Below are 25,562 nucleotides of genomic sequence, written 5' to 3' on the forward strand. Positions count from 1 at the left end.
GTTAGGATACATTTGCTGTTATATTAGCCTTTTTATTTCAGCCATTCTATCCACACCTCCCACGGAAGGATTTTTTCTAGGGAATTTGTACAAAACGGTTGCCCAGTAGCCCCTTCCTCTTATGCATCCACAGTGAACTGCTCTGTACTGTCCTGTTCGGCTTTGAGGCTGTCCTGAATGGTAGCTCTTCCTCCTCAGCTACATTTGACTAAAGTTAAGATTTAAGAGGTGCAGAGAGCTTCACTGGGGCCCTCCACACCTGGGAGGTTTATCTACAAGTATGGATAAATACTATCATCTCATTTATAAATGTGAATGAGCATAAACATAAAGGCAAGCATAAATTCTCCAGAAAAATGTAATACCTTTCCAAAACATGCTATATGGAGCTCTTTTTTTTTTTAGATGCAATTGGATATGCTAGCATATTTCAAGAGCATTTGCATTTCAGAACAGTGACAATGTAAAGTGGTTTATGAAAAAAGTCATATTTAAGAATACATGCACTTTTTAATAGAGATTAATACAGATTATGTAGTAGAAAGGGAGGAGCATTGTTTCTATTGGTATAATATTTCTAATACAGCATACAATGTATATATGAAAAAACTATGGTAATTTTATAAAATATTAAATTATATGGAATCCCAAAGGATTGGAATAAATGCAGGCTTTTTTCCTCCAGTGAACCTGACTACTAATGTTCTTTTTCAGTCTTGCCAGTTAATTAGCAATGATATTTAATTGCTCAGCAACTGAAAGGTGTTAAGTCTCATGAGCAGCCAGATAACGTCTGCATTATGTCATTGCAAAATTCAGTTTTCCTGCACCAACTGGCTCATTTTTTATTCTCTATTTTAAGAGCTACCATATCTTAATATCTTGCTTAGAATGAAGAGATCTTCTCTGTCACCAAAATGTGCCTCTAACTCAGATATAGTGATTATGGGCAGAGCTAGTAGTGACACTTCTGACTGCAGAATACTTTTTGTTATAAGACCCTGTTTTCCATTGCTTAATACGTTGCCAGGGTTTAATAATTCCATTTGAAAATGTTTGTGCTGGGTGCCTGTCTCAAGCTGAAATACTTTTGGAAAGTTTTGGTTGATGGCTACTGCCAATCAATATTCCATTACCTCAACTGGTGGAGGTCTGTGCTTTGTCTCTAAAGGTTTAACTCTGCCAATGAGCCATATTGCAGAGGTTCAGTTGCCCTGCATACATTTAGACCCTAGAGGAGCTGCCAGATTCAGGTGACTTTTGTAAGGAAGGAAGGATTCAAAATCTACCCTTAAAATAGAACAATGAAGTTAGAGGAAGTGACCAGGCTACTGCCCCATGGGCTGTCACTACTCAAGATGCAGAACTTGTTATCCCTCTACTTCTTTACTTGAGAATCCCATGAGAATCCTTCTCAAAGTTTCCTCGTGCAGCTTTCTAATTAGGAAAGATGGCTTTTGAAGTGATCTGGATTACTGGCTTATGGTTTTATCATATCTTTTCAAAGTATTTTTTACCTTTTGAAATTGATCATGTGCAATTCCAGTGAGGGAACAGAGGATTTGCACAGTGTAGGGATAAATAAAATGCTTTAGTCTTTGCCTTTTTTAAAATCAGAGATTTTGGCAAATTCATTATCAAGCTTCAAATGCTTTGAGCAGGGGTTGAACTAAATGACTTTCTTAACCCCATTCCAACTCTGCTTTTCTGTGATTCTATAATAGGAGGTAGGTTACTCTAGATACATTAGCTAGAAAAATATAAAATGTAACTTAGTCAAATCCTTTACATCCTAGTAAAACATAAATTAATAAGCATTACAAAAACGGAATGAAATGTACATTCCTCTCCAACTCTAGATATTCTCTCATTTTTATTTCATTTATTTAGGCTACACCAAAGTTAATATAAACAATAATAGATGGTGATGAACATTTAGAAGATGCATATTTAGGAAAGGAAGTGACAGCTTAATAACTCAAAATTAAAGTAGCATATACTGTTCATGCATTCAGTCTCCAGTCGTTTGTTTCCAGCTTGACTCAAAGAAATGTCAATCAAATGCATTACAAAGAGGAAGAAAGTACTGTCCTCTGGAAATAAATACTGTTTGCTAGCTTTTTTATTTCTTTGAAACACTGCAATTGTTCTCAACAGGACTCCTTAACAGAAGAAACTGAACCAGCCAACCAAAAATGTGAAACTGATTCTAGAAGGCCAGAAATCATTAATCTAGAGAATACTTCTCCAGGTTTGTTGCTGCAAAACTGCTTTTGTCTGGTGACATCTCTTTCAGTTCCATTGTGTTGTGCATTTCTTTGTTACCACAGTGGTCAGGATAAGTGTCTTCACAGTGACATCTAGAGGTATCATGAGAAAATGCAAAGATTATATTTGGTTTAGATTTATTATATTGTTTTCAGATTTGCCTGATGCCTTTTATGCCTGTAACTTATTTATATGAATGATCAGCATGGAAGTGCAGTATCTAACATGGAAAACTAAAATTAGTAGTAAGGCAATAACAATTCCAGTTTTTAAAAAAAATAGATGTATGTTCAAGACATTGAAAAAAGATAAAAGGGAATGTTTAGAAACTTTTGAAGCCCGTTTAGTCAGGGCTATATAAATAGAAGTGTATAGAATCAATAGTGCTCCATGGACTTTTGACCTTACTTTATGGCCTGTCATATGATTCCTGATCAGGAAAAAGTAAAATGCTTGTAAAATTGATTTTATTTCAGAGTAAGTTAAAATTAATTTAAAAGTTACAGTGCTATTTTCCCTCAGTCTTTAAAAAAAAAAAAAAAGACATTCGAGCATCTTCTGTTTACTGCTACTTCATAATAAAATGATGTTCCAAGTTTTAAAATGTGCCTATCAATTTATCTCTGTACATGTACATGTACATAAAAACATATGAGATTGTTGTCAGCAATTAGAATATAAATATATGACTCCCATCCTTCAGGTAAAAAGAAAGCCTTATTCTTTAAACATATTCTTAGAGATGGATTTTTAAAAATGCAGTATTTATTTTAAAACTGGCCTATTAACTTCTATTTTTAACTTGAATTTAACACCTGTTATATGAACCATAGAAATTGCCTCCTTGAAAGAGTGTCTTTATTTGATTGGGGGTGGAGTTTAAAAAATCTGGCATTTTAAATTCAAGGATGTTTTATATGTAAAGGAATATGGTAGTAGAGCTTTTTCACCATATCCTAAGAGTTAGCAGTTTAGAGTGCCAATGGAAGAAGCATGTTTTGCCCTCCCTTGAAAACCCTCTGCCTCCAGCTCCTGCATTTTCCAATTCAGGGACTGTGAGTTAGTGCTTATTTGCTCTTTTCAGCTGCTTTGGCCATACAAAGGGAGGGAAAGAGCCAGACCAATGTTTCAGTTAGGTAAACCACAGGATGGTAGTAGGTTATAAGTAAATAGTGACATCTTTAATTGCATCAGCAGCCCTCCTAATGTCTGCAGTGCACTGGAGCAATGCTTCAATAACTGCGCAAACAGAAAGCCCATTTCTGTACTAACAAAAGTTTTCAGTAGTAATCCAGTGAAATGCGTAGTTAGCCAGTCTAGAGGTCACAAAAGCCAAGTGTAACTGCCAAAGTCCACATATGAGAGAAAGATGGTCATACCAAGTATAATAGAAAAAAATGTTAAGACTTTGGTTTGGGAGTGATATTCAAAATGATGTGCTGCCTTGAGGGATAAGCAACATCTCCCTGCTATATTTCCTACATCCTTTACCCAAACTACAAGCCTCAAGGTTGCCTTATGGGAAATGAGCTTCAGCCATCATATTTGCATCTGTTCAAGTCTGTCTCTGAGCAAAGCACTGGAAATCAAAGAAAGTACACTATCTTGTTTTAGTAGAAAAAATAGGGAGACCTGGAGTGACATCCATTCCTCATAGAGAGACAGATGGCATTGCAGTATTAACTTCCATGTTTGAAGGAATACGTTCTGTTTGCCCTGACAAGATCGTTTAAGCACTAGTGATCAGGTGTTGGGTCCACCTACATAGTCAGTGCGATTTAAAAGGAGGGTTCAAGCTGAATTTTGTCTTAACTCGGCAGTGTTTACATAATTGGATTTTCTTTTAATTTTTTTTAATTTCAGAAGGAAGTAAATATTTGTGATTCCTGTGTGTGTATTAGGTTCAGACTATAATCAATTCAAGGCAACTGTTACTTGTGCTAGCCCTGCTATGATCAGTGCGGAGTTTCCTCCTCCTACCCAGTCCGAGGATGCTGCTTCAAAAGATAAAGACCTGAAGAAACCCGAGAGAGAACAGCAGAAAGAAGCAGAAGACCTGGTCACACAGGAGGTACAAAAGACCATTATGGAGAGACAAGTGTAGAGAAGGACCTGACAGGCAATGCTTTCAGTGTGCTAACAATCTTAATGTTATCTAATAACAAAGTTAGGAGTTTGTTCATTGAAAGTTTGCTTTCAGTAATCCAAAAACAAGATGTTAAACTCTTCTTGAGCACCTGAAAGTGAAAAACTTTATTTAAAAAACCAAAGGGCATGTCTTGCAAAGGGTGAATATACTCACTGTTGTGAATCTTCCGTAGCTTATATGATTGGCATAAGAGATGTTATGCTCATGGAAAATAGTGTAGCTTCACCACACCCACTTCTTTCTCTAAATTCAGTGTCTGTGTGCCAGATTTGCAGGATACAACTCTTACAGGCAGATTCTGCTATCTTTATAATAGCAGAGAGTCCCTTTCCAGAAAGAATCCTCCACCCAAAGAGCAGACTGGAGAATCTGATCCGTGGGCCATATGTTTCTAGGTCTCTGCCACATGCTACATATATTATGCAATTAACTGGTTAATTGTACAATACATTTAGACCAGCTACACATACAAAGTAATTAGCATAATGATGTTTATCTATAAAAAGAGCCAACCAGCTACAAAGTTAGTGCTTGAAAATGTATAACAACTGTATAGCTGGTTTTTATTGAGGTCTAATTTGAATATGTGGCAGGGCCCTAAGAGGAGGGAAACTAGTGTGTGCAAAGTATGTAAACAGAGAAGCTTGTTTTAAAACTGTCTTGAAATGTGGAGTGACTACATATAGCTGAGGTGATAGTAGGCTTTGTGCTGAGGAAATGTACATCTATGTCAGTCCTAGAATAGTATGGTAAAACGCAGATGCTTTGCAGGGTTAAGTCCCTACCTCCCTGCGAAGATGACTGTTTGCAAATTAACTGGGGATTTACCTAGCCACAGCAGACTGCTCCACAGGACTGCTGAGGTGCTCTAGCTTTTTGCTGCAGCTTTTTATTTCAAAGGGTGCTGCTGCTTCAAGCAGTTGCATGGGACCATCAAGTTGCTCCAGATGAGTGGAGAAGCAATGCTGTTAGAAGTAAAAACAACTGGGTGTTTCTCCTAAATTTGGCAACCTGCTATGAATTGTTTTGAGAGCCATTTCAATTAAAATTATTTGGGTTCCCCTGCGGCACCTTTAATATTCAGAAGACTTCTAGTATCACATGGGAGGCAGCAAAGAACCAAAAAAAGGTCTCCACAATTTAAATAGAACATTGCTTTGGTGCAGGTTTTCTAAGTTTTTGTTTTTCTCCTCAGTCTTAATAAAAAAAATAAGCTAAAAATTTCATGTGGTGGAACTAGACATTCATCACATGCATGATATTTATACATTGTTGTCTGTTCCTAAATGTTTGGACAGATGGGGAAGCCAAAGACTCTAATACAAGAAGGAAGTATCATATTTCCATTTTTGAAGAAATTGCCTGAGACTAGCCAAGCTACTTTGCAGAATTCTGAGCAACAAGGTAAGCAAAAGAAAAGGGTATTTCTGTAGCTGCATAGAATGAAATTGGGCAGTAATTGGAAACTCGCTAGAGGGTAAAAAGAAAAATAACCTAATGTTGAATCTACAAATAAAATATAGGTCCTTTGAGCTGGAGTTTTTGAAAGGGAAATGATCATTTTTCAAGTTACAACTGAACAAGTACTGTTAGGACAGTGTTCTGTGGGCACTGTCAGTAATCTTAACTACTACCTCAAAAATGTGGCGCGCATCAGGAAGTCCAGCATGGTGTTATCTAATGAATCTAATTTATGTATAGCTGATATTAAGTTAAAAGGTCTAATATGTTCAAGGCTATTATGTTTTACCAGTACTGCTGCTTCAAGCTGAGGAATATGGCTTAGTAATTTGTTTTCGTGGCAATTAAAATTTTGCAGCTAAATTCTGTTCTTAGCTGTTTATATGCAGCTGTCCTTACAGCTAACATGTGCCATGTATGTGCACAGAAGCTAAAGTAGAAACTAAAATGTATAAGACTTGGGAGATATTTCAGAAATGAAGTAACTCAAGTGTTTACTAAACAAGAAGGCAGTCCAGAAATCATGTAGGTGACTGGAGATATTTTTTATTCTTTCAGTTATGCTGAAATGCTTGATTTGCTCTAGTGCACACAGAATGGTGCTGAAAGTCACCATGCAAAAAAAAAAATGTGAGTGAGTGAGTGAAAACCTAACAAACACTTTGAATTAAGAAAAGAGATTCAGGAGCAGACTTCCTTAATTACATTCTAATGTATTAGAGGTGTGTTGGGTAAAATTAGATGAAGTATATCCCAGCAATGACTTTTAATTCTACTTCAGTTTAGCTGGAAACCCTCTTAATGAGGATGATTCTGCTTTGAGCGGGGGGTTAAACTAGATGACCCCTTGAGATCCTTTCCAATCCTAATTTTTTTGAAGTTATTTCATTGGGAAACTGATTTTAACCTAGCTGTAACCAGCCTTTTAAGTGATTCATTTTATTAAAAAGCCCTTCTGTCACTTAAGTGAGTTCACATCTAGAAGGTGGACGATTTTCTCTTCATAGTGGTGTTTCTTGTTTCTGTTTTGCCGCCCGCTCTAGAACCACCTACCTGTGCCAGTGTTCCGCTTAAGGTTCGGAACTCCTGGCGACGCTCACAGTTTTTCTCCCGGTCAGGTAAATGATGCACGGAGAGTAGCTGCAACCTTTCCGCTGCCCTAAGTAGTAGGTGTCTTAAAATGTGGGTTGGGGTAAAAGCTAATGGTCACTGGTACTGATTTCCACTTTCTGCTTCAATAGAAAGTGCCTGTTCCTCTTGTACAGCTGGAAAAGAGCTGTTAAACTATACATGAATATAATACTTTGGTTTCAGATACCAAAAGAATATCGTTTGCCTTTATATGTTTTCCTTTGTATCTGTTTTTTTTAACAGTTTATTTCAAAGGCATTGGTTCTCTTGGTAACTGTGGCTCTTGAGTAGTGTATAATTTTGATGCCTCTTCCTTGGCTCTGCTTTTTCTTTCCCCACATTAAACAGCAAAAGATAAAAGTAAATTAAATCTGATAACACTCTATATCCAGACACTGCTAATGCCTGTGGCCAAAAAGTAGCTGCCATTAGCTACTGATAGATTAGATCCTGATCTTGATGCGCTGCTCATTTCTAGCCATATCAGAAATGCTTTTGCTGGTGAAGGGTGCAGGGTCTACTTTTCTGATCTATTTTATCACATATTTTCTTTGCAGTTGGTTGTGGGGCAAGTCTTGTTATTAAATTGGCCTGAAACCTTGTATCTTTTTCTGCAGATATGTTTTGATCTTTAGCTCACGTTAAGAAAAGGTATATTTGAGGGTTTTAATATTTGAGGAGCTAAGTTTAGTTTTTGTTTTCCAGCTGATTCTGCTAATGGAGACAAATCAAATGTAAGTAGTTTTTTTCATTATTCCGAATGTCAGAATATTAGTATAATCAGTATAAGAGGCAAGGATTTTTGTGAGTGATATATTTTAGTTGACTGTCTGCACTTCTGGGATAGATTTAGATAAGCTTTTGAATGCAGGGCTTTCTTTTTCAGCATATGTTCAGTATAGAGATTTGCACTAGAAGTTTTTAAGAGGAGGGTGAATAGACATCTCCCAGGCTTCTTTCTGGTTTAGGTATAATAACACCTGCATCTATGTCAGGGATATTGGATTACACTCTTAAGGCCTTTTCCAGCCCTATGATTTAGTTATTATGTTTGCAGCTAAACCATCTCAAAGTACTCTCAAGCAGGAATAATGAAACTCAGTTCCTTTGACTGAAGGAAAATAACTATGACCCAAATACTTCAGACCTTTAAACAAATATGGAGGCAAATTCTGTCTTCAGTTAATTAGTAATTAATTTTACTAATATTAGTAAGATTACAGTAGTCTAAACTGGGAGTTGAAGTTTCCCCCTGTTAAGGAGAAATGTTATTATACAAGATTGTGATGCAAATAACCTTGGTCTTACAAAGGCTTAAGTATGCTCAGTTTTAACACTGAGAATTCCCATTCATTTTGTGAATGGGTCTGTGTGTCTTTCTGAACATTGCCTTGATTTAACTTGCATAGAAACTATGGACAGGAAATGATTGTTAGGTGAAAATCCATTATCCCTCAAAGATACCTGTATATATTAAAACACAGTGTAGCCTGTATTCCTTATACTATTCATAATGGAAAAGTGGACTGTATCTTTTCCCATTTGAGGAAGTACCTGATATGTGGCTCTAGGAGAAGAGGATATCACGTAAAATGTCAACTGTAGGACTCAATTTCCTTTTTAAAGGAAAATAAATATTTAATATCATACTATATGATACAATGGATTCTTGATCTGATTAGGTCCTGTGTTTTGTCTCAGTATAAATAATATCATAAACCAAAACTTGTATATTATTATTTTTGGCAGAGATGTAAATATATCATCTGTAGGAACAAATACATTATTTATTTTGATGCTTGTGGCATTGGGACTATTCCAAGGGAGAATAAGGTGTTGGTGATTTTCTTTACTATGCTGATGTACTTTTGCATCAGCAACTGTAGAAAAAGTCACAAGTTCTGCAGCTATTCTTATTATCTTTAGAATTTCTTCCAGTCCATACCTCTTTTTCCAATATGGTTTGACTGTTCCTTGCTGTGGAGAAAAATAAATTGTTTTGCAAATACATTTGAACATGGTGCAAAAAAATAATTCTAAATTGATGAGGAAAATAAGAATAACTACTCATAGTCAGCTAACCATAGCTATAATAAATAATCTGAAATCTCCTTGTAGGTTAACTTGTTCATTTTGCTTGTTAGAGTAGGCAAAGTGACTGCATTGTGCAGCTTTTTATGATTGTATCGTAACATTTGTATATTCTAATAATTGCATTCAATTTCTATAAGCATTTCAATTTCTGGTCCTGGGATCCAGAAGAGGAGCGAAAACGACAGGAAAGATGGCAGCATGAACAGGAACGTTTGCTTCAGGTACTGAGACTGCAAATTTTTTTCCCATTGTTGTTCAGTTGTATTTCATTTCGATTGGGCTTGTCCAACATGTGGCCCTCCAAGCTGTTTTCTGACGCCTGAAGCACTGCGACAGGAAACGAAAGTAAACACTGTACTTTCGTTTTGCGGAGGGTGATGTGATACCGCTTCCTGTGAGGTCTTTGAATATGACTCGCTGCTCCACTGGGTGATTAAAGTTCATGATCCAGCCCCACATTCAAAAAGGTTGGACACCCCTGACTTAGATTGTCATTTTCCTCATTACTTGAGCAGTTCAGGTCATTATATGACTCTGTTAAAATATTCAGATTTGAGTATGTAATATGAATCAAATAAGCTTAAATTGCTTGGATGAACATGGAGCTGGTTGTGAATTTTTCAACAGACCCTTTCTTCAGTAGAAACTTCTGATGTGTCAAAACTAAAATTTACTACAGAAACTTAACACAGAAATGTGAAAAGAAAATAATAGTGAAATTAGGCAGGTATTAAGACTGTGGTGATGGATAATAATATTTCATAATAGATGAGAATGAATGAATTGTGGCTGTTTCTTGATTTTCTTTTTTTTTTTATACTTGGTATATTTTTCTTTCTGCAATGTTTTCTATTCCAGAAATTAAGTCATCCTCAGAACGCATCCCATAGCCTACATGGGGACCAAACTGAAAGTAAATCAATTTCTTAAGATGTTGCAAAGAAAGTTAGGTGGAAACGGTGTAACTTTGCCACTTCCCTGTGTGTAGAAATGGTGTAACTTTGCCAAAGCATTTTAAATAGCTCTTCAAAAGATTATATTCTGATTCAGAACACACACAGGGCTGAGGGATTCTATTCTTAAGGAATAATCCCATCCAAGAAGAAAATAAACTACTCAGCTAATCATCATCTTATCCACTTCAGACTTTTATACATTGCCTATTTATCTTATAAGCCTACATGGGTTTTCATCTTTCATTAAATTGTACTGGCAGCAACTTACCTTTATCAGATTAGTGACAAAGCTAATATCTACAAAGTCCAGTTAAATTCCTTCACTAGTTTAGCCAAATGATTAATGCAAAATCCATGTTTAAAATATACTGGACTGTTTTGGTAGCTTATAAGAACTCTACCTTAACAAAGTATGACTTTTTCTAAATTGCTGTAAACAAATTTCATGTCCAACAGCTACTAATATTTGGAAACCTCTAACTAATCAAACTTTGTATCACATGTTAAATGTTCCTGGTGTTTTACAGTAAGGTTGAGAGTACTAAACAAAATGGGAGCCAAGGCGTGGATGAGAATGTTGGGGATAGGGAGAGAAAAGAAATTTTCTATCTTGGAGGGGTGTTTCAGGTTCTTATTCTCACATGGCATGCTGTATGTCTGATGAACAAGATTTCTACTTGTTCCCTTTCACTGATGCATGGAATGTATCACAACGTTTAAATCCTAGCAGTCTGTTCTTCAACTGAAGCAGATTGAATTCCCTATGCTGTATGAATTTTCCTGTTGAAGTGACTGAGCTGAAATTCTTTATAGGAGCGGTACCAGAAAGAGCAAGACAAGCTGAAAGAAGAATGGGAAAAAGCTCAGAAAGAAGTTGAAGAGGAGGAGCGTAGATACTATGAGGAGGTAAAATGTGCCAAAACATCGGGTTCAGAAATAATTCTGCAGCTTCAGTACAGGGGAGTTTTACTTTTTTTTTCCCCCTTTTTGCTCTTAGAAGGGTTGCTTGGGGCTGAATCTGTAAAGGGACTTAAGTATTCAGTACAGCATTTAGATGCCTAAGTCCAACATTTAGGCACCCCTGAGATCCTCAGAGCTCTACTGAACTGCCAGGTAATCCTAAACATGGCTAAACTCTCTAGGACCTCAATGCCTCTAAATGCCTACATTTCTGCCTCTGAATATCCACAAAGCTGGCTTAGTCATAACAGCAGCATACAGTTCAACACTCAGGTCATACCCAAGCTCTGGCAAGATTCTCCAACTAGCTGTGGCCTGCCTTTCTGAACCACAGGGTCAGCTTCAGTAAGCATTTTCATGCAGTAGGTAGACATAACCTACATTAGATACAGCCGGATGAAGGGAATGCCCTTAGGCCCAATTAGTTGAGGGGATAGAGTTCTCACCAAGAGATTGATGCTGGTTCCGATCTCTCCTTCTGAGTGTAACTGAAGCAAGAACTTGGATCCAGATTTCCCACCTCCAAACCGAGTGCTTTAATAACAAGGTTATTTGGGGGGGGGGTGTCTTTCAGTTTATCCTGTTGAAACTATTATATTTGCATAATATACTTAAGTATTCAGTGGGTCTGAAAGAGATGAAAAATGACTATAGCCTGCTGTTTTTAGTCCCTGGTCACCCAGTAATGGATTAGGGGGGAGCTGTTGTGGTTGCACTTGTTTGCTGCTGAGAGTTCTAGTCACAGCCACTTGGATACATGCAGTGCCACACACCCTTACCCCGCCCCTCCCCTCCTTTTAGTGTGCTGGACCTGTTGCTACAGTAGCCCAATGATAAATGTGTTTGAGTAGCGGAAGATAGGGGTTCAAATATCAGCTCCAAGATAGGCAAAGGTGGAATTTGATCCGGGTCTCCCATGTTAATGCTGAGTGCTTTAGACACTGGACCCAAAAGGCTGTCCACCATCACCTTCTCTTTCTACTTTTGATGGAAAAAAAAGTGGTTGGCATGGTTTGTTGTTGGACCACACTGGCTTTTGGAATGGGGCTTAAGCACCACCCCATACCCCCTTCCTCAGCATTTCCTACTTGCTTGTTACTGGCTTTTAAAGATCCTTTTCTTGTCTTAAGGCTGTGAGTTGTACAAGGCAACAGGGAGTTAAGAAATACATTACTCAGTATTGTGATTCCTACATCCCATCATGGATTTTATCTCTAGAAATAAGTCATCTGTGATACTAAGTCATCTGTGAGAGAACATCTTGACAGTGGAAAAGTTGGAATCTCTCTGTTGTATAAATTTAAAAAAGAAAAAAAAAGGATTGGTGTCCTTGTTTTTCCTGTGTGCCCATCTCCTTCTGTTTTCCTACTCCAGTGAGCCTGGAAAAGCTTAGTTTCCTAAGTTATTGACACTGGTTATATGTTTCTAATAATCTTTTTGTGTATTCTTGTGGGTAATTTTAATATCCCATGGGCAGTGCTTGAATAGTATCATCTTCGTGATCTTGATGAGAAGCAAATTGTAATGATGGTTAAGCATTACTTAAATAGCATATGCTTACCTGCAGGCAGTTTTCTAGGAAGACTGTGATATAGGGATTAAGGAAGGGGGAAGCAGAAAAATAGACTTTGGGCCACATTCCCAATATGAATCTATAGGTCAATGAATGTGCCTTTGCTGATTTACTACTCTTTGTTATCTTGGTATTTGTAGTGATGTAATGAGATGCTTACAGAGAAAGCTGAGGGCAAACACAACATTGAAAGGAATAATTTCAATTAATTCTATGCTAATAATAACTCTATTCCATTTAAAGAATGGATTAGAAAATAGGACACAAAAGATAGTGCTGTACCCCAGCTGGAATACTGTGTCCAGTTCTGGTCAACCTATCTCAAGAAAGATACGGTACAAGTAAAAGGGGATCAGAGGATATATAACTCTGTATTAGAACTCCTTGCCATTACATATTAAGCTTAGACTTGCATGCTGTGGACTTTTAAGGACTTTTAAGGATCAGATTGTTAACCTCAGCTGACATCTAGGTACCTAACACTATACTTCTGTTTTTGATGTTTGTAACCATTATTCTTTTTGAGAAGTATGATGTTTGACTCCTTCCTCTTCCACCCCCATATCTTCAACTAGGAGCGCAAAATAATTGAAGATACTGTAGTTCCATTCACCATTTCTTCAAGCTGTACAGAGCCCCTCTCTACTTCTTCCTCCATCACCGAAGGAAGTGGAATAATGGTGAGTTTCTTATGGAACTAGAGTCAGAACTAGGAGTTAGCTTTGCCTTTGCTAATGCATTTTTGTTATCTTAGCATATAGAGTTAGCTAATTCACTAGAGGATTTTAGCAGATGGATTAAGGTGAAAAAGGTAGTCAGCCATCTTAGTCTGATGTCAGGCAGAAGACAAGGTAGAGGTACCTGACTAAGTTAGACCATGGTTTATATGCAGGAATGATTTCCCTCATAATTTCCAAGTTCAGTACCATCACATTAATTGTTTTAAGGAGGTTCTGACTAAATCCAAGGTCAATATCAGTAAGGTCAAATGCTTCTTCTCTTTCATATATTATAGTTTATTTGCTTTCACAATAATTTATTTAATGTATTATGGATTCAGTATGTTTGGGGTTGGACTTTTGTTACTGCATGTTCTGAATACGAGTTGAGGGAAAGATCCTTGATATTTCTCTTTTCTAGAATGTGACAGAATTGAGTAATTCTCAAGAGGAAGACAAACAGAAAGAAGTTACAAGACAGAAGAAGACACTTTGGGAGCAGGATGATGCATCATCACTAAAAAGCAAGGAGAATGACTTCTGGCAGGAAAAGAAGAGGTGAGGGTTAAGTCATGGAGTTTTTTAGGCAAATGGACCTATTTTTAGTGTTGCCATTGGGGTGCATGACAGAACTGTGGTGTTGTATGCCATGCTTAAATTGGGTGCATGCAGTTGCTCTGAGCTTCTCTTCCTAAACACATGTTCACCCTCATCTGAAGTCAGGTTTCAGCAGGAGGAGTTGGAGGATGCAGGTGGCCAGGGCCTCAATCTTGCCTGCATGGCTTTACATGGCACTGCAAAGGAGCTGAATGAGTTTGCACAAGAACCTGTGGTGGGTGCTGCAGGACCTGCCAGTGTTGCTGCATCAGGAGCCTCAGGATGTGCAGATGGCAGGGATCCACTTCAGTCTGGAAATGTAATTGACAACCTTTGACAGTGGAAATTGACCAGGCACATTGTGTCTCTCCATTCCCAGCACAAGCAGAGGAAGTCACAGTAGATGTTGGTCCCTGGGCAGCCAGCCAGTTGGTGTCTTTCTCTGTACTTAGCAGTCCTCAGGAACCTCTGGAGATGGAAGCCCCAACAAAGCATGCTGGAATCACTGCACACCTGCCCTCTGGCTGCAGGGCAGTATAGTGCATGCTTTCCCCAAGATCTGTGGCTCCCCAGACAACTGGGCAGATCATCTGTCCTTCCCTTAGTGATTTTAGTGGTTTTGTACCAGTTCAGAACAAGGTGTAGTTTTTAGATAAAGATACTAATGTTAATGATGAAATAATGTATTAGGCATATTTCTGTATTTCTAGCCTTAATTACCAATCTTTTGAAGTTGAGCCAAGCAATTAAGTGTAAAAATGTAGATTCACTTAAGAATCTGGTCTTCAGCCTTGAATAAGTATGGTTCTTAGTTAATGGCCCATCTGCAGATGAACCAAGATAAGCTCTTCTTTAAAACTTTTTCTTAAAACCTAGGGTAGAGGTCCTTTTTGCTAACAGGCTGGCAAGAAACCAGTCAGACTTCAGAATATATTAAGTTTAAAATTCATTTATTTTTAGTGCAGATACTAAAATTAGCATATTGAGCTGAGTCAGAGCAGCCTCACCTGGCTGGGGGGTAGCCTTCCAGCCCAGAGCTGCTCCCTGCAGTTTAACATGCTGCAGAGAGGCTGCCTGGGGCACAAGAGTGCTTCAGTGTGGGCCTAGCTGGCAGGCAGTTCCTGCACTAAAGCAGCCTCATCCTAGCCAGCCAGGGCAGTGTCTGCACATGCACTGCTGTGGAGTTTTTTAGGCTGGAGTAAATAAGTTTACTCCAGCCTAATGGGAGCACACATGTAGATACACAATGTTTACTGAACAGCTAATTCGTCTACTGCACAGTAAATATCTCATGTAGACGCTCGTAGAATGTTGTATATCCTGATTTCCCAGAATTAGATATTAGAAAGGATCTCCCACTTACTTATGACTACTTTGACAGAGAACCAGAATGAAAATGCCCTGCCAGCTCATAAGAGCTCTACTGCTAAACTAACCAGATAGTTTGGCAAAGAACAGGACCCAGTACTGATAAGCCATTGCTTTCTCAAAGACACAGATTGCTGAAAGGCTGAAAAGTTACTCAAAGAATATGATGGTAGCTGTTACTTTGTCCAAGAGGCTGTCTTCCTCACTGCTGCTACAGTAGTCCCTGTAGTGCCCTGTATGTGGTAGTATCTCAGGCTGGCAAGTAGAGTTAACCTAGAGTACCATCTCAGTTTTTTGTTAATACGTAATTATTACCCACATCAATATATCATTGCTAACAGTTACGAATGACATATTTGTCAAGCACAGTAGGTCTACTTTCAAAAGCATAATCATTAAATTATAGTTGGAACTCCTCCTAGATTTGTGTATATGGTGAGATTTGTTTGTGTTAGCAGCATAAATAAAGTGCTCGCAGGACATCCAGAGACCATTCTTCAGAGAGAAAGTGAGCAGGATCACCAGGTGTCCATGATGGAATGCAGCTCATCCTCCAGACTAAATCTGCCATTAACTCATGGTAAGCATCAAAATTAATATTTCAGAGACCTCAAACATTGCTTGCATATTTCAGAAATCTTTTTCATGGAACTTTCATGGATTTGTAGAGTAACATCATAAAAAATCTTAGTGAAATTAGATTATTTCAAAATATGCAATTTTGCTACTGTTTATCACTTCAAGGGTCAAACTTTCCTTAGGTTTGAGGGATTTTTTTGTTTTATTTTGTATTTTCTTTTTGTTGATTGTTTTATGTAAAGTAAGATAAATAATTTTAGGTAAGATCTGGATCCTTGTTCTTACAAACCATGAAAGAACAAGCACTTAAGCTCCAACCAAGAAGCTAAAATATAAGACACATGCACAGTTCTATCTAAAGCAGCAATTCTCAACCAGGGTGCTGTGGCACCCTCGTGTGCTTTGAGATTCATTCAGCGGTGCACCACAGGGTGCCATACAATGTTAGCACTGCTAAGCGTGCAGTCAGGATTAACAAAATAAACCCAGAGATTTCAAATAGGAATCCAAAGTGTTAAAAATAATCTGATCTGTTGTGGCCTTTCTGAGTTCTTTACAATAGAATTATTGCTCTATTATTTTTCCATAGAAAAAAATAATGAAAACTAGGAGCCTGAACTTTCTAAGGGTGCCTTGAGCCTAACGAGGGATGCTTTGTATCTTAAAAGAAAAAAGAGAGAGAACCAATGTTCTAAAGTATATCCTTTCAGTATCCAGTAAAATTGCAAAAAATAGGTCAGTTCTCATTAGCGGATATGTTTCTGACTGTACACTCGGCCTCATCACCAACCTCACTAACAATTTGAAAACGTCTGTTATTATTCAAGAGCCATCATGTTTCCTTACCTTTGGAGTTCAGGGCTGTCTTCTGATTAAATTTTCCTGCCACACTTTCAGGTTCTTACAACTGCGAGATGTTCAGCCCTAAGTCCTTTGTTTGGAAGCTGATAGACTCTTAATTGTTTTATAGAAGTCTGGGGCTCCAACTTCCCCTCATACCCCAGCCTTACACAACCTTGATGTTAATAATAGGTATAGTCCAATGTCAATGAGAGCACACAGTCTTTCACTACACAATAATAACAAACAAAAATATATAAATGAACCCCCCTTAACCGTAGTTCTTGTCGCTAGTTCAATGAGCAACTTTTACCCAAAGCCTTGCTGAAATTACAAGGGATCTAAACTACCTGGTGCATTCAGTATTGCTTCTGCCTGGCTACTGTACTTTCCCAAATCCTCTTCAGTTCAGGTCCTTGAGTGTTCTGACACCATTTGAGTTATGGCACCATTCAGTCAGTCTACCACCTCTTGGAGTCTTGTTCCAGTCTCAGCTACCTAATGTTGTACATGTCCCTTTTAGCCTCTAAAGTGCTCTTACTGCTGATGGCACTATGCCCAACTACCCATGTGCCAAGTGCACAGTTATAATAGCACTGCCTGCCTATTCTTAAAGTGCTTTTAAGGAGGTAAAGTGCTTATGGCAAAGAAAAACTGCGTACTAGCAGATCACCAAACTAAACTCAAAGTCCATACCACTGGGCACCTTCTCTCTATTGAGCCCTTAATCCTCTGACAGACTGTAAACACAGAACCAATTCCGCTCAGAATTTCTCACTTCAAGCCTCCCTGGAGCGTTCTCTTCACTTCCCTCCTCCCGCAGGTAGTCTGTGTTGCCTCTCACTCAGCATCTGTATGCTCTCTGCTCACCTTTTCTCTCCCTCTCTCAGGCTGCTATTCTCTCCTCCTTTTATGCTTTGCACCTGCCCATGCACAGGCTAGCTGCTTCCTAAAAAGGGGTTGGGGCGTCGCCACACACTCCTTGCAGTAACGTACAGGCTGGTCTGAGCGTACGTGATCTCTGCCATTGTGGTACACTTGTTCCCCACCCCCTCTGTTCTTCTTTTCCCTCACACTGACATTGCTACTTAAGCTTCTGATAAATCTCAAAAATTTTAAATTAATGCACTTTTCAGTGTAGTAAGAACTGCAAACAACCTGTTGTTGCATAACTAGCTGTTTTAAATAAAATAAAGGTTTAAATATCTAAAGGGAAATTAAAGTCAAAATCCTTTGAATATATGTCCTGTGAATTCTGAGATTAATAGACATGGTTTCTTTAAATCTCATTAAGAGAGTTTTTGCTTAGAACTAAGTATTCTCCTTAAAGCATTTCAATCCAAACTTTGCCTGGTCATATGAACTACATTGTGAACAAAAGTAGAATTTGACCTTACTACTTTCATTATCTAATCTGAATGAAAAAGAAAAAATAAACAAGTAAAAAATCAAATTTGCTCTTTGAAATTAAGTGTTTTATAACTTCTTTAGATTACTTTAAAACAGATTATTCCCCAAAACAAGTGAGATAATGAGGTTAAATTATTTAACATACTTAACATATGTTTCCAAATGTAAATTCAATTTATTAAGCATGATGCTAGGCTTAGTTAATCATGTAGATTTATTCTACTTCTAGTACTTTGGTTAAAGTCATTTTAGCCACTGAAAATAGAAAATACACCATGAAGTGTCTTTGAAGATTAACATGTAAGGATTAACCTTTCAAAGAGTGCCAGTTGAGTAGTACTAATTTGAAATGCGTTGACAGTTGTAGCTTAAATATGAACATCAAGTTCAGCTTTTACATCAGACATTTTGAGGCTCTTCTCAGTTTCTTGGTCATCCCTTCTCCTCTGATAGTCCTCTCTTGCCCTTGATCTTTTATTCCTAACTTTTTCCAATGCCTTGATGTCATAATGCCTAAAAAGACTCAGTTTCATCTGATTATGAAGGGAATTATCCTACGTTTTATATGATCAGTTATTGGAGATCTTCAGATTAAAGACGTTTCTCTTCAGATCAAAGATGTGGCACTAATTTCTCTGGGTTCCTTACTGGCAGAGACCAAAAGTCCTTTTTCTGTTTCTCTGTCAAAAAAAGGGGTTGATTGCTATAAAGAAAACCCTACCCAATCTATGGGTAACAGAATTCTTCAGAAGGCCACAGAGACTTCTTCAGTGCCAAAGATAGGGAGTCCGGCAGGTTCAGCTGCCTATACGTTAAATTCGTCCTAGAGCACTTCACACAGAAGCAGTCCATGGGCCACTAAGAGGCTGCTGCAGTTGCTCAATCCTATGACACCCAGTAGTGCAAGTAGGGATGGATAAGCAGGACACCAACTCAAGGGGCCGGTTTTGAGGGAGCACAGAAATGGCAGCTGCTTTGGCCACCGCCACTGCTGCTACTACCGAGGGCACAGAAACTGCTTGTTATGCCTCTGATGAGGGAATCACAAAGGAAAAAGATTTATCTGGGGTTCAAAAATAGTAGGAGTAAGTAATGGTCATGAAGGATCTATCTTAGTAACTGAACAGCTCTATCCAGTGCTTTGTGGGTCATTGCCCTGAATTCAGTATCTTCTGGTTGCTTAGCAGCTTGGATGGGTATTTGAGTTCATTCAGGAAATTCAACCTTAGGACATCTTTCTTTACTGAAAAATACTTTATGTAACTTCATTTTCTGGTGTCACCTTCTTAGAAGTGTTAACAAAATTGTATTAACCTACTTTCTTTAGGTGCATTGCTTGATTACAGGTATAGGCAGGCATAACAATTGGATTGACATGAACGATACTGACATAAATTGGTATATTGTAACTGTTACATCTGCATGCTTCTTTGTTTAGGTTTATGCTTTCTTAGGTTAATGTTGCTTTGCTGAGGTTCAAAGTTAGGGTGATTTGTATTGCTGCAAGATCATGCAGACATAATAACAGATGATGCATGTCCCCAAGCAACAGCTCCTTTTCTCTTTTTAATGCAGATCAAATGTATGTTTGCCTATACCCTGAGTCTGTCTTTTTGTAATCATGGTACATTTTTGGTTAACAATATTGTCAAATACTTTTTATTACAAACATTTACCTTATTCCAATCTCTAAATTCAGATGTGTCATGGAATCAGCAGCTGTTAACAAAACAGCCACCACACATTTCAGAAGAAGTTAAACAGAAAACACCTCTGGATCAATGTATAGGCCAGCAGACTAATTCCACAGGTGATATGAGAAGGTGAGTAGTAGGTACTGACTTGAAATCACACTTTACCAGTAACAAAGTCTCTTTTCAAATATCTCGTACATAAAGTATATGGTAAAGGTTTACAAAAGTTAGTAATTCAAATTTCTTTTTTTATTGCTGTCTAACATGTTGTATACATTTCCCTACAGGAGTCTGTTTTATTGGATCAAAGTTATTGAATGGTAGCATGTATGAATCTTGTTAATTATTGACTTTCCCAAAAAGAACAGTACCTTTTACTAATTTTGGTTCCTTCACAAGTTCTTTCAAAGCTTACAGCTCTATCAAAGCCCTGCCCTGATGTTACTAATCTGTTGATTTCTTCTTTGTCTTTAAAACCCTTCAGGGAGTAGCAGTTAATGTTTTATGCTTTATTTAAATGTATATAATAAAATACCCAGTGCAGCGCCTGCCCCATGGCAGAGTTAAAGTTTCTGAAGAACATTTGGGTAAAATTCTGACCTCCTTAAACCGAATGGAAAACTCCCGCTTTTGAAAATGTAGGGTGTCTACTATACACATGTTCTGGGATGGAGGGACAGGCGCTTTAATTACAGCAGCTCTCGGAACCGCTCTAATTAAAGCTCCAACTGCATCACGTGTATTCAGCACCCCATGTGTCAAAACTGGGGGGGGGCGGACGGCTCTTGAACTAAAGCTTGTTCAATGAGCTTCAGTTCAAGTGCCCTGCTGCCATTTTGAAGTGCAGGGACACTGAATAGATGTGACATGGAGGCTGCTGAAGCATCTTAATTAACAAGTTCCAGCAGACTCAATTAATCAAGTCTGCTCCAACACATGCTAATTAGCACATCCAACATGTGTATAAGTGCCCATAATTTTCCAACTTTAATGATGCATTATTCATCTTTTTTCTAAATTTCAGAATCCTTATGAAATGCAGACTGAAGAATAGTAATTTAGAAAGGACTGAAGAACAGGCTTTTTACTTGAATTTCACTTTATTTCTGTGATACTTTGCCTTGAGTTTTTGGGTGAAAAATACCAAAAGAGAGTTCCTACTCCCTTTTAAATGTCAGAAACTTTTTTACTGTATGTCTCTATAGACAAAGTATTGATGCATTATTGTTAGGAAAAGCAGCATTCTTTTGCATTAACATACATTAACATGATCTCTAGTTAGGTTTTGTGTACGGTTACCATATGTCTGGGTTTTCCTGAACATGTCCTTTTTCAGGGTCCTCCCATCTCCATTTGGACTCTTTTAAAAATATCAACAAATATTTGGGATTTTGCTGTGCTCAGTGTTGAAGATTTTCCTGGCACTTCCTGGCTTGCCCTAGCAAGGAGCTGCTTGGGGCAGGGCGATTGGAGACAGGGGACATCACATCTGTCTGTGTGTGGACACGCACATGGCCAGCATGCAGCTCACACCTATTGCCTCCAATGGCCTCCAATCCTCACTGCCATGCATCTGCATTTTCACAGACCTACATTTTGCATATTGGCTTCTTCTATTCCATCCAGGAGAACACAAAACATCAGCAGACTCTCCCTGTGCCTGAAGAAGGGTATTTGCTAGGGCTGTGCAAAGCTTTGGTAGCTGACTCAATTCAGTGGAGATTCGGCCCAACTGGGGGACCAAATCTCCAAATCCAAATTGAACTGGGAGACCAATTAAAAGCTCTGAATCAATTCAAAGCATCCGAATCAATTTGGAAAAGATTCAACCATAGACTAAACGGGCACCTGACACAGCTTCCTCCAGCTGACAAGTCTGGGGTTGGGGGAGGAGGAAGGGAAGGGGTATGGAGGAGGGAGGGACTGGAGCTGGGGATGGGACAAGCTGCCCAGCTGGGGTGGGGAGGCGCATTACATGGGGTGGGGGGACGGGGGATGCAGTCACAGCAGCGCTTGGAGTAGGGGATCTGCCCTGCTGCTGCTTGCCCAGCTTGGACCCGGGGTGGGGGTGGGAACACAGGTGCAGCTCACTCCAGGTGGAAAGGGACAAACGGCAGCAGGGCATAGTCCCTGCTCCAAACACTGCCATACCCACATCTTGCACCCTTCCATGCCGGCTGGCAAGTGGCAGCAGTGCCCGCCCTTTTCATGCTGGTTGGCAAGCAGCGCCAGGGCAGAGTCCCTGCTCCCGGCGCTAATGCGGATGTGGCAGCATTGAGACAAGCGGCTTTGCCCTGCTGCTGCCTGAAGCGAGCCACACTTGCATTTTGCTCCTCCTCAGTACACTGGCTTGGGCTGTGTGGAGAATGATGGAGCTGGGCAGGGCAGCCATGGGGGCTTCTCCTGCGGCTCCCCCAGCCAGAGGAGATGCAGGCACAGCTGGAGGATCTGTGAGAGAACCTGCAGCCGCCTGGCTGTGCCCATTTCTGATTCGGCCGAATTGAATGATTCATGTCATTCACTGACACGAATTGAATCACTGACTTAAATCACTGTGATCTGAATCGGCCAAATCAAATACTTCCCTATTTGCACCGGCCTAATGTTTGTGCCCCAAAAGCTTGCAAGGAACAATTTTTCCAACTAGTTAGTTGAGCTAATAAAAGATTGTCACATTTACCCAAGGAACTTTGTCTACCTTTCGTATTTATTTGTATTTCTCTTCATCCTGACTGTAATTCTTTTCTTTTCTGTATTCCAGGACAGGCTGTTTTGAGAATTTCAGAACCGAGCAGTTATCACCATGCTCTCCTACAGCTCAAAGCCAGTCACCCAACAAAAGGTCAATAAAGAGTTTTGTAAACTGTTTTCTTCTTTTAATATACAGAGTTAATGGAAACTTCAAAGAGATCAGTGACATCCGTAACAACAGTGTAAATACTTCCCTAAACCGCTGGGAAGAATGGATGGTGCAGGGGGTCTTCAGTATTCTTGTCGTTGTCTTGATCAGCAGCAACTCCATTTTTCCCTGCTGGGTCTCCTCTTTTATTGGTTCAACCCATTTTATGTAAAGCTCTCTCTTTCTCCTTTTGGGTCAGTTTAGCTTTTTCTGTTCTTTTATATTCTGGGGAACTCGCTCAGATTGGTTATCTGGTGGTTCTAGGATGACATCAGAGAGGGGCAGTTAACCATGTTGGTCCGAGTTGAACAGAAGGTAGAGTAGAGATGTACCTTATAAACTAACTGAATCAGAGATGCATATACTTTTGTAAGCAAGAGCTCACTTCATCAGATGCTCTGATTCACTAGTGGGTGAAGTTACACCAGACTAAATCTGTGGAATATTAAGCTGTGATAAAGTTATGACGAGCTATGAGTAGTCGCACATTAAGGACTAATACTGTTTCTTGCCTGCACAGCTCTGACTTGCCACGACAGGACTGGCAAGCAAGTGTGTGGCTAGAAACCAGGACACCTGGGCTCTATCCCTAATCTTGGGGTGGGGGTTGAGAGTGATGCATCCTGGGATTCTAGAGTACTGCAGATTGCTCATTTTATCTCCATGGAGCAGATTGATGTTACCCTAACATGAGCTAGGTATCACAGCCCTGAGTCAACCCTCACCTGAAGCAGCATAACTTTGAAACACTTGGAGAACATTTAGCATGAATGAACAAGCATTAATTTGTGGGTGCTCATGAAACTGCCTTCAGTATGGTCTAAGTGTAATGTGTAACTTTACCCTCAGGCTAATTCATCATTACCCTAGGATAATGTTAGGCAAGATGTATCCTTCTATGGCAGTGCAATATTTTATTAATTCATTTACACTGACATACTTTAATTAACATGATATTATACACTTGCACGCAATTTTGATTATCTGTAATGTATATTAATAATTTGTATGTAGGCAATTAGGCCTCAGATTCAAGCTGAACCTTGCTGGCTGGAACCTAGCTCTTGCTGTCAGTTTAGTATGGAAAAAAAAATCAGATCAGTACAAACAATAGTTATAGGATCATCTTTGCTATAAAGCTCCAAATATTCTAATTGAAGCCCTGGGATGACAAAGTAATTAAGCAAGTGCTAAAATGTTTTAAGTACAAATAGGCCTCTGTTGGCCTCATATACTTAAAGTTAAGCACATGTTTAAGTGCTTGGAACAGGGTCTATATTGTAGGATCCACTACCCCTGTTAATAGTATAGCATCCTGTTTAAAGGCACAATTTTAGAGCATGATATCTATACTCACGATATACCCTGCAGAGAGCTAGAAGAGAAGCCAAGAATGGATATTCCATTTTAAACCCCTCTAATCTCCTGTATATACAACACTGATCCTGTTTCACTAATATCAAAATGTCACTTTAGGTTTTCTCAGCTGTGTTTAGGGTTTTTAAGTTTCATCCAGCTCTTAGCTGAAGTAGCCTAAGTATATCTAGCTAAGCCTGGTGTAGGAAGCTCTTCACAGGACTGACATTTCACCACTTATTGACAAAAATCCTATCTTTAATTCCTATATTTGAAACACGTGTTGGTTTCTTTTTCTGCACTCATGCTAATATCTTAGAGGGATAATTCTCTCACACAAAGGACTGAAGCTTTCATGAGATATAAGTGCCAACTCATGTTAAATGTTTAGCAGTGGCTTGGTTAAGTCTGTGCTAATGCTTAATTCAAGTATTAATATTAGTTTATTAAATAAATTAGTCTTATCAAGATCTTTGTTGTCTGATTAAAAAAATGCATATTTTTTCTACATTTTGCTTGTGAGGGATTCCTTTATGCCAATGTATTTTCATTAGCAGTGGAACCATTGACATCTTTACTCTGATGCTCTCCTCTTGCTTTTGTTAATGCACAGCGTAATGACAGGTGGGATTTTTTTTATCTGAAGAATTACATTTTACTTTATTCACTGAAACATGATAGTTTGTCTATTTTTTTAACAGGGGTACTTTTAGCAGCTAAGGTTTTAGAAGCCTCGTTTAAAGGCCTTTTCTGGACTTCAGATTACTTGGAGTAAATAGCTTGTAGGCATGAATAGCAAGTAACTGGACATAATATCATTTCTCTCATTAAAAATATTTAAATCTTTTCCTTCTAAATATTTTGAAATTATTATTTCTAAGCACTTAATCTATTGCATTCCAATATTTAACCAACTCTTCTCTATGCTGACATGAAAAATTGTTCTTTGCCATTACTTATGCTGGTGAGGGTGGGTTTGATTAATATAGGTATGTCCATACAAAATGGAAATTAAGGCCTCATACAGACATTCAGTTTCTCTTGGGAGAGTCACTGCTCTCCCCGGAGAAACCATGAGTGTACAAATGTTCAGGCTTTTTTCCCCAGAGTAAAAATGGCCACTTCAGAAGAAAAATAATGTGGGAACAACCAGAGTTCAAATCACTTACAGGAGAGTTTCTCCTGAGAAAGTGAATGTCTGTACACGCCATGGCTTCTCTCAGAAGAGAACATAGTCCTCCAGCATCCCCTCCTCCAAGGAGACCGTATATTGTATGCTAGGCTATGCTACTTCAGCAGGGACCAAAATATTTCCCCTTTACAATCCCAACATTGTGCTGCAGGGGAACACAGGATGACCATAGACAATCTGGGGCAGCGAGTCAGTGCTGCCCTATGCATTGGTGTTATCTGTTGCCGGGCCAACTAAGGAAGCCTTCAGAGCTTGCTGAAATATGTATACAAGGGCTCCCCTAGCTGCACTGGTTAAGCACTCTACTCCTGCAAGC

The 25,562-nt window shown here is 38.8% G+C and overlaps 1 protein-coding gene across 9 annotated transcripts in view; it reads left to right on the forward strand.

Moving 5' to 3' along the window:
- The window catches only part of LIMCH1 (LIM and calponin homology domains 1), a 314,049-nt gene that overhangs the window by 277,496 nt on the left and 10,991 nt on the right, over positions 1–25,562 (forward strand). For 8 of the 9 annotated variants that reach the window (XM_090035832.1, XM_090035834.1, XM_090035835.1 and 5 more), the window contains 11 exons: positions 2,158–2,251; positions 4,170–4,339; positions 5,716–5,821; positions 7,715–7,743; positions 9,241–9,324; positions 10,873–10,965; positions 13,168–13,272; positions 13,733–13,869; positions 15,732–15,856; positions 19,805–19,928; positions 22,561–22,641. In XM_090035832.1, coding sequence (XP_089891958.1) covers positions 2,158–2,251; positions 4,170–4,339; positions 5,716–5,821; positions 7,715–7,743; positions 9,241–9,324; positions 10,873–10,965; positions 13,168–13,272; positions 13,733–13,869; positions 15,732–15,856; positions 19,805–19,928; positions 22,561–22,641 — 1,148 coding nt within the window. The remainder of the gene's footprint in view (positions 1–2,157; positions 2,252–4,169; positions 4,340–5,715; positions 5,822–7,714; positions 7,744–9,240; positions 9,325–10,872; positions 10,966–13,167; positions 13,273–13,732; positions 13,870–15,731; positions 15,857–19,804; positions 19,929–22,560; positions 22,642–25,562) is intronic. The other variant, XM_090035833.1, reaches the window with a different exon arrangement.

The sequence above is a fragment of the Crocodylus siamensis genome, chromosome 2, assembly GCF_052110815.1.
Source record: "Crocodylus siamensis isolate JL-2025a chromosome 2, ASM5211081v1, whole genome shotgun sequence".
NCBI classification, from domain to species: Eukaryota; Metazoa; Chordata; order Crocodylia; family Crocodylidae; genus Crocodylus; species Crocodylus siamensis.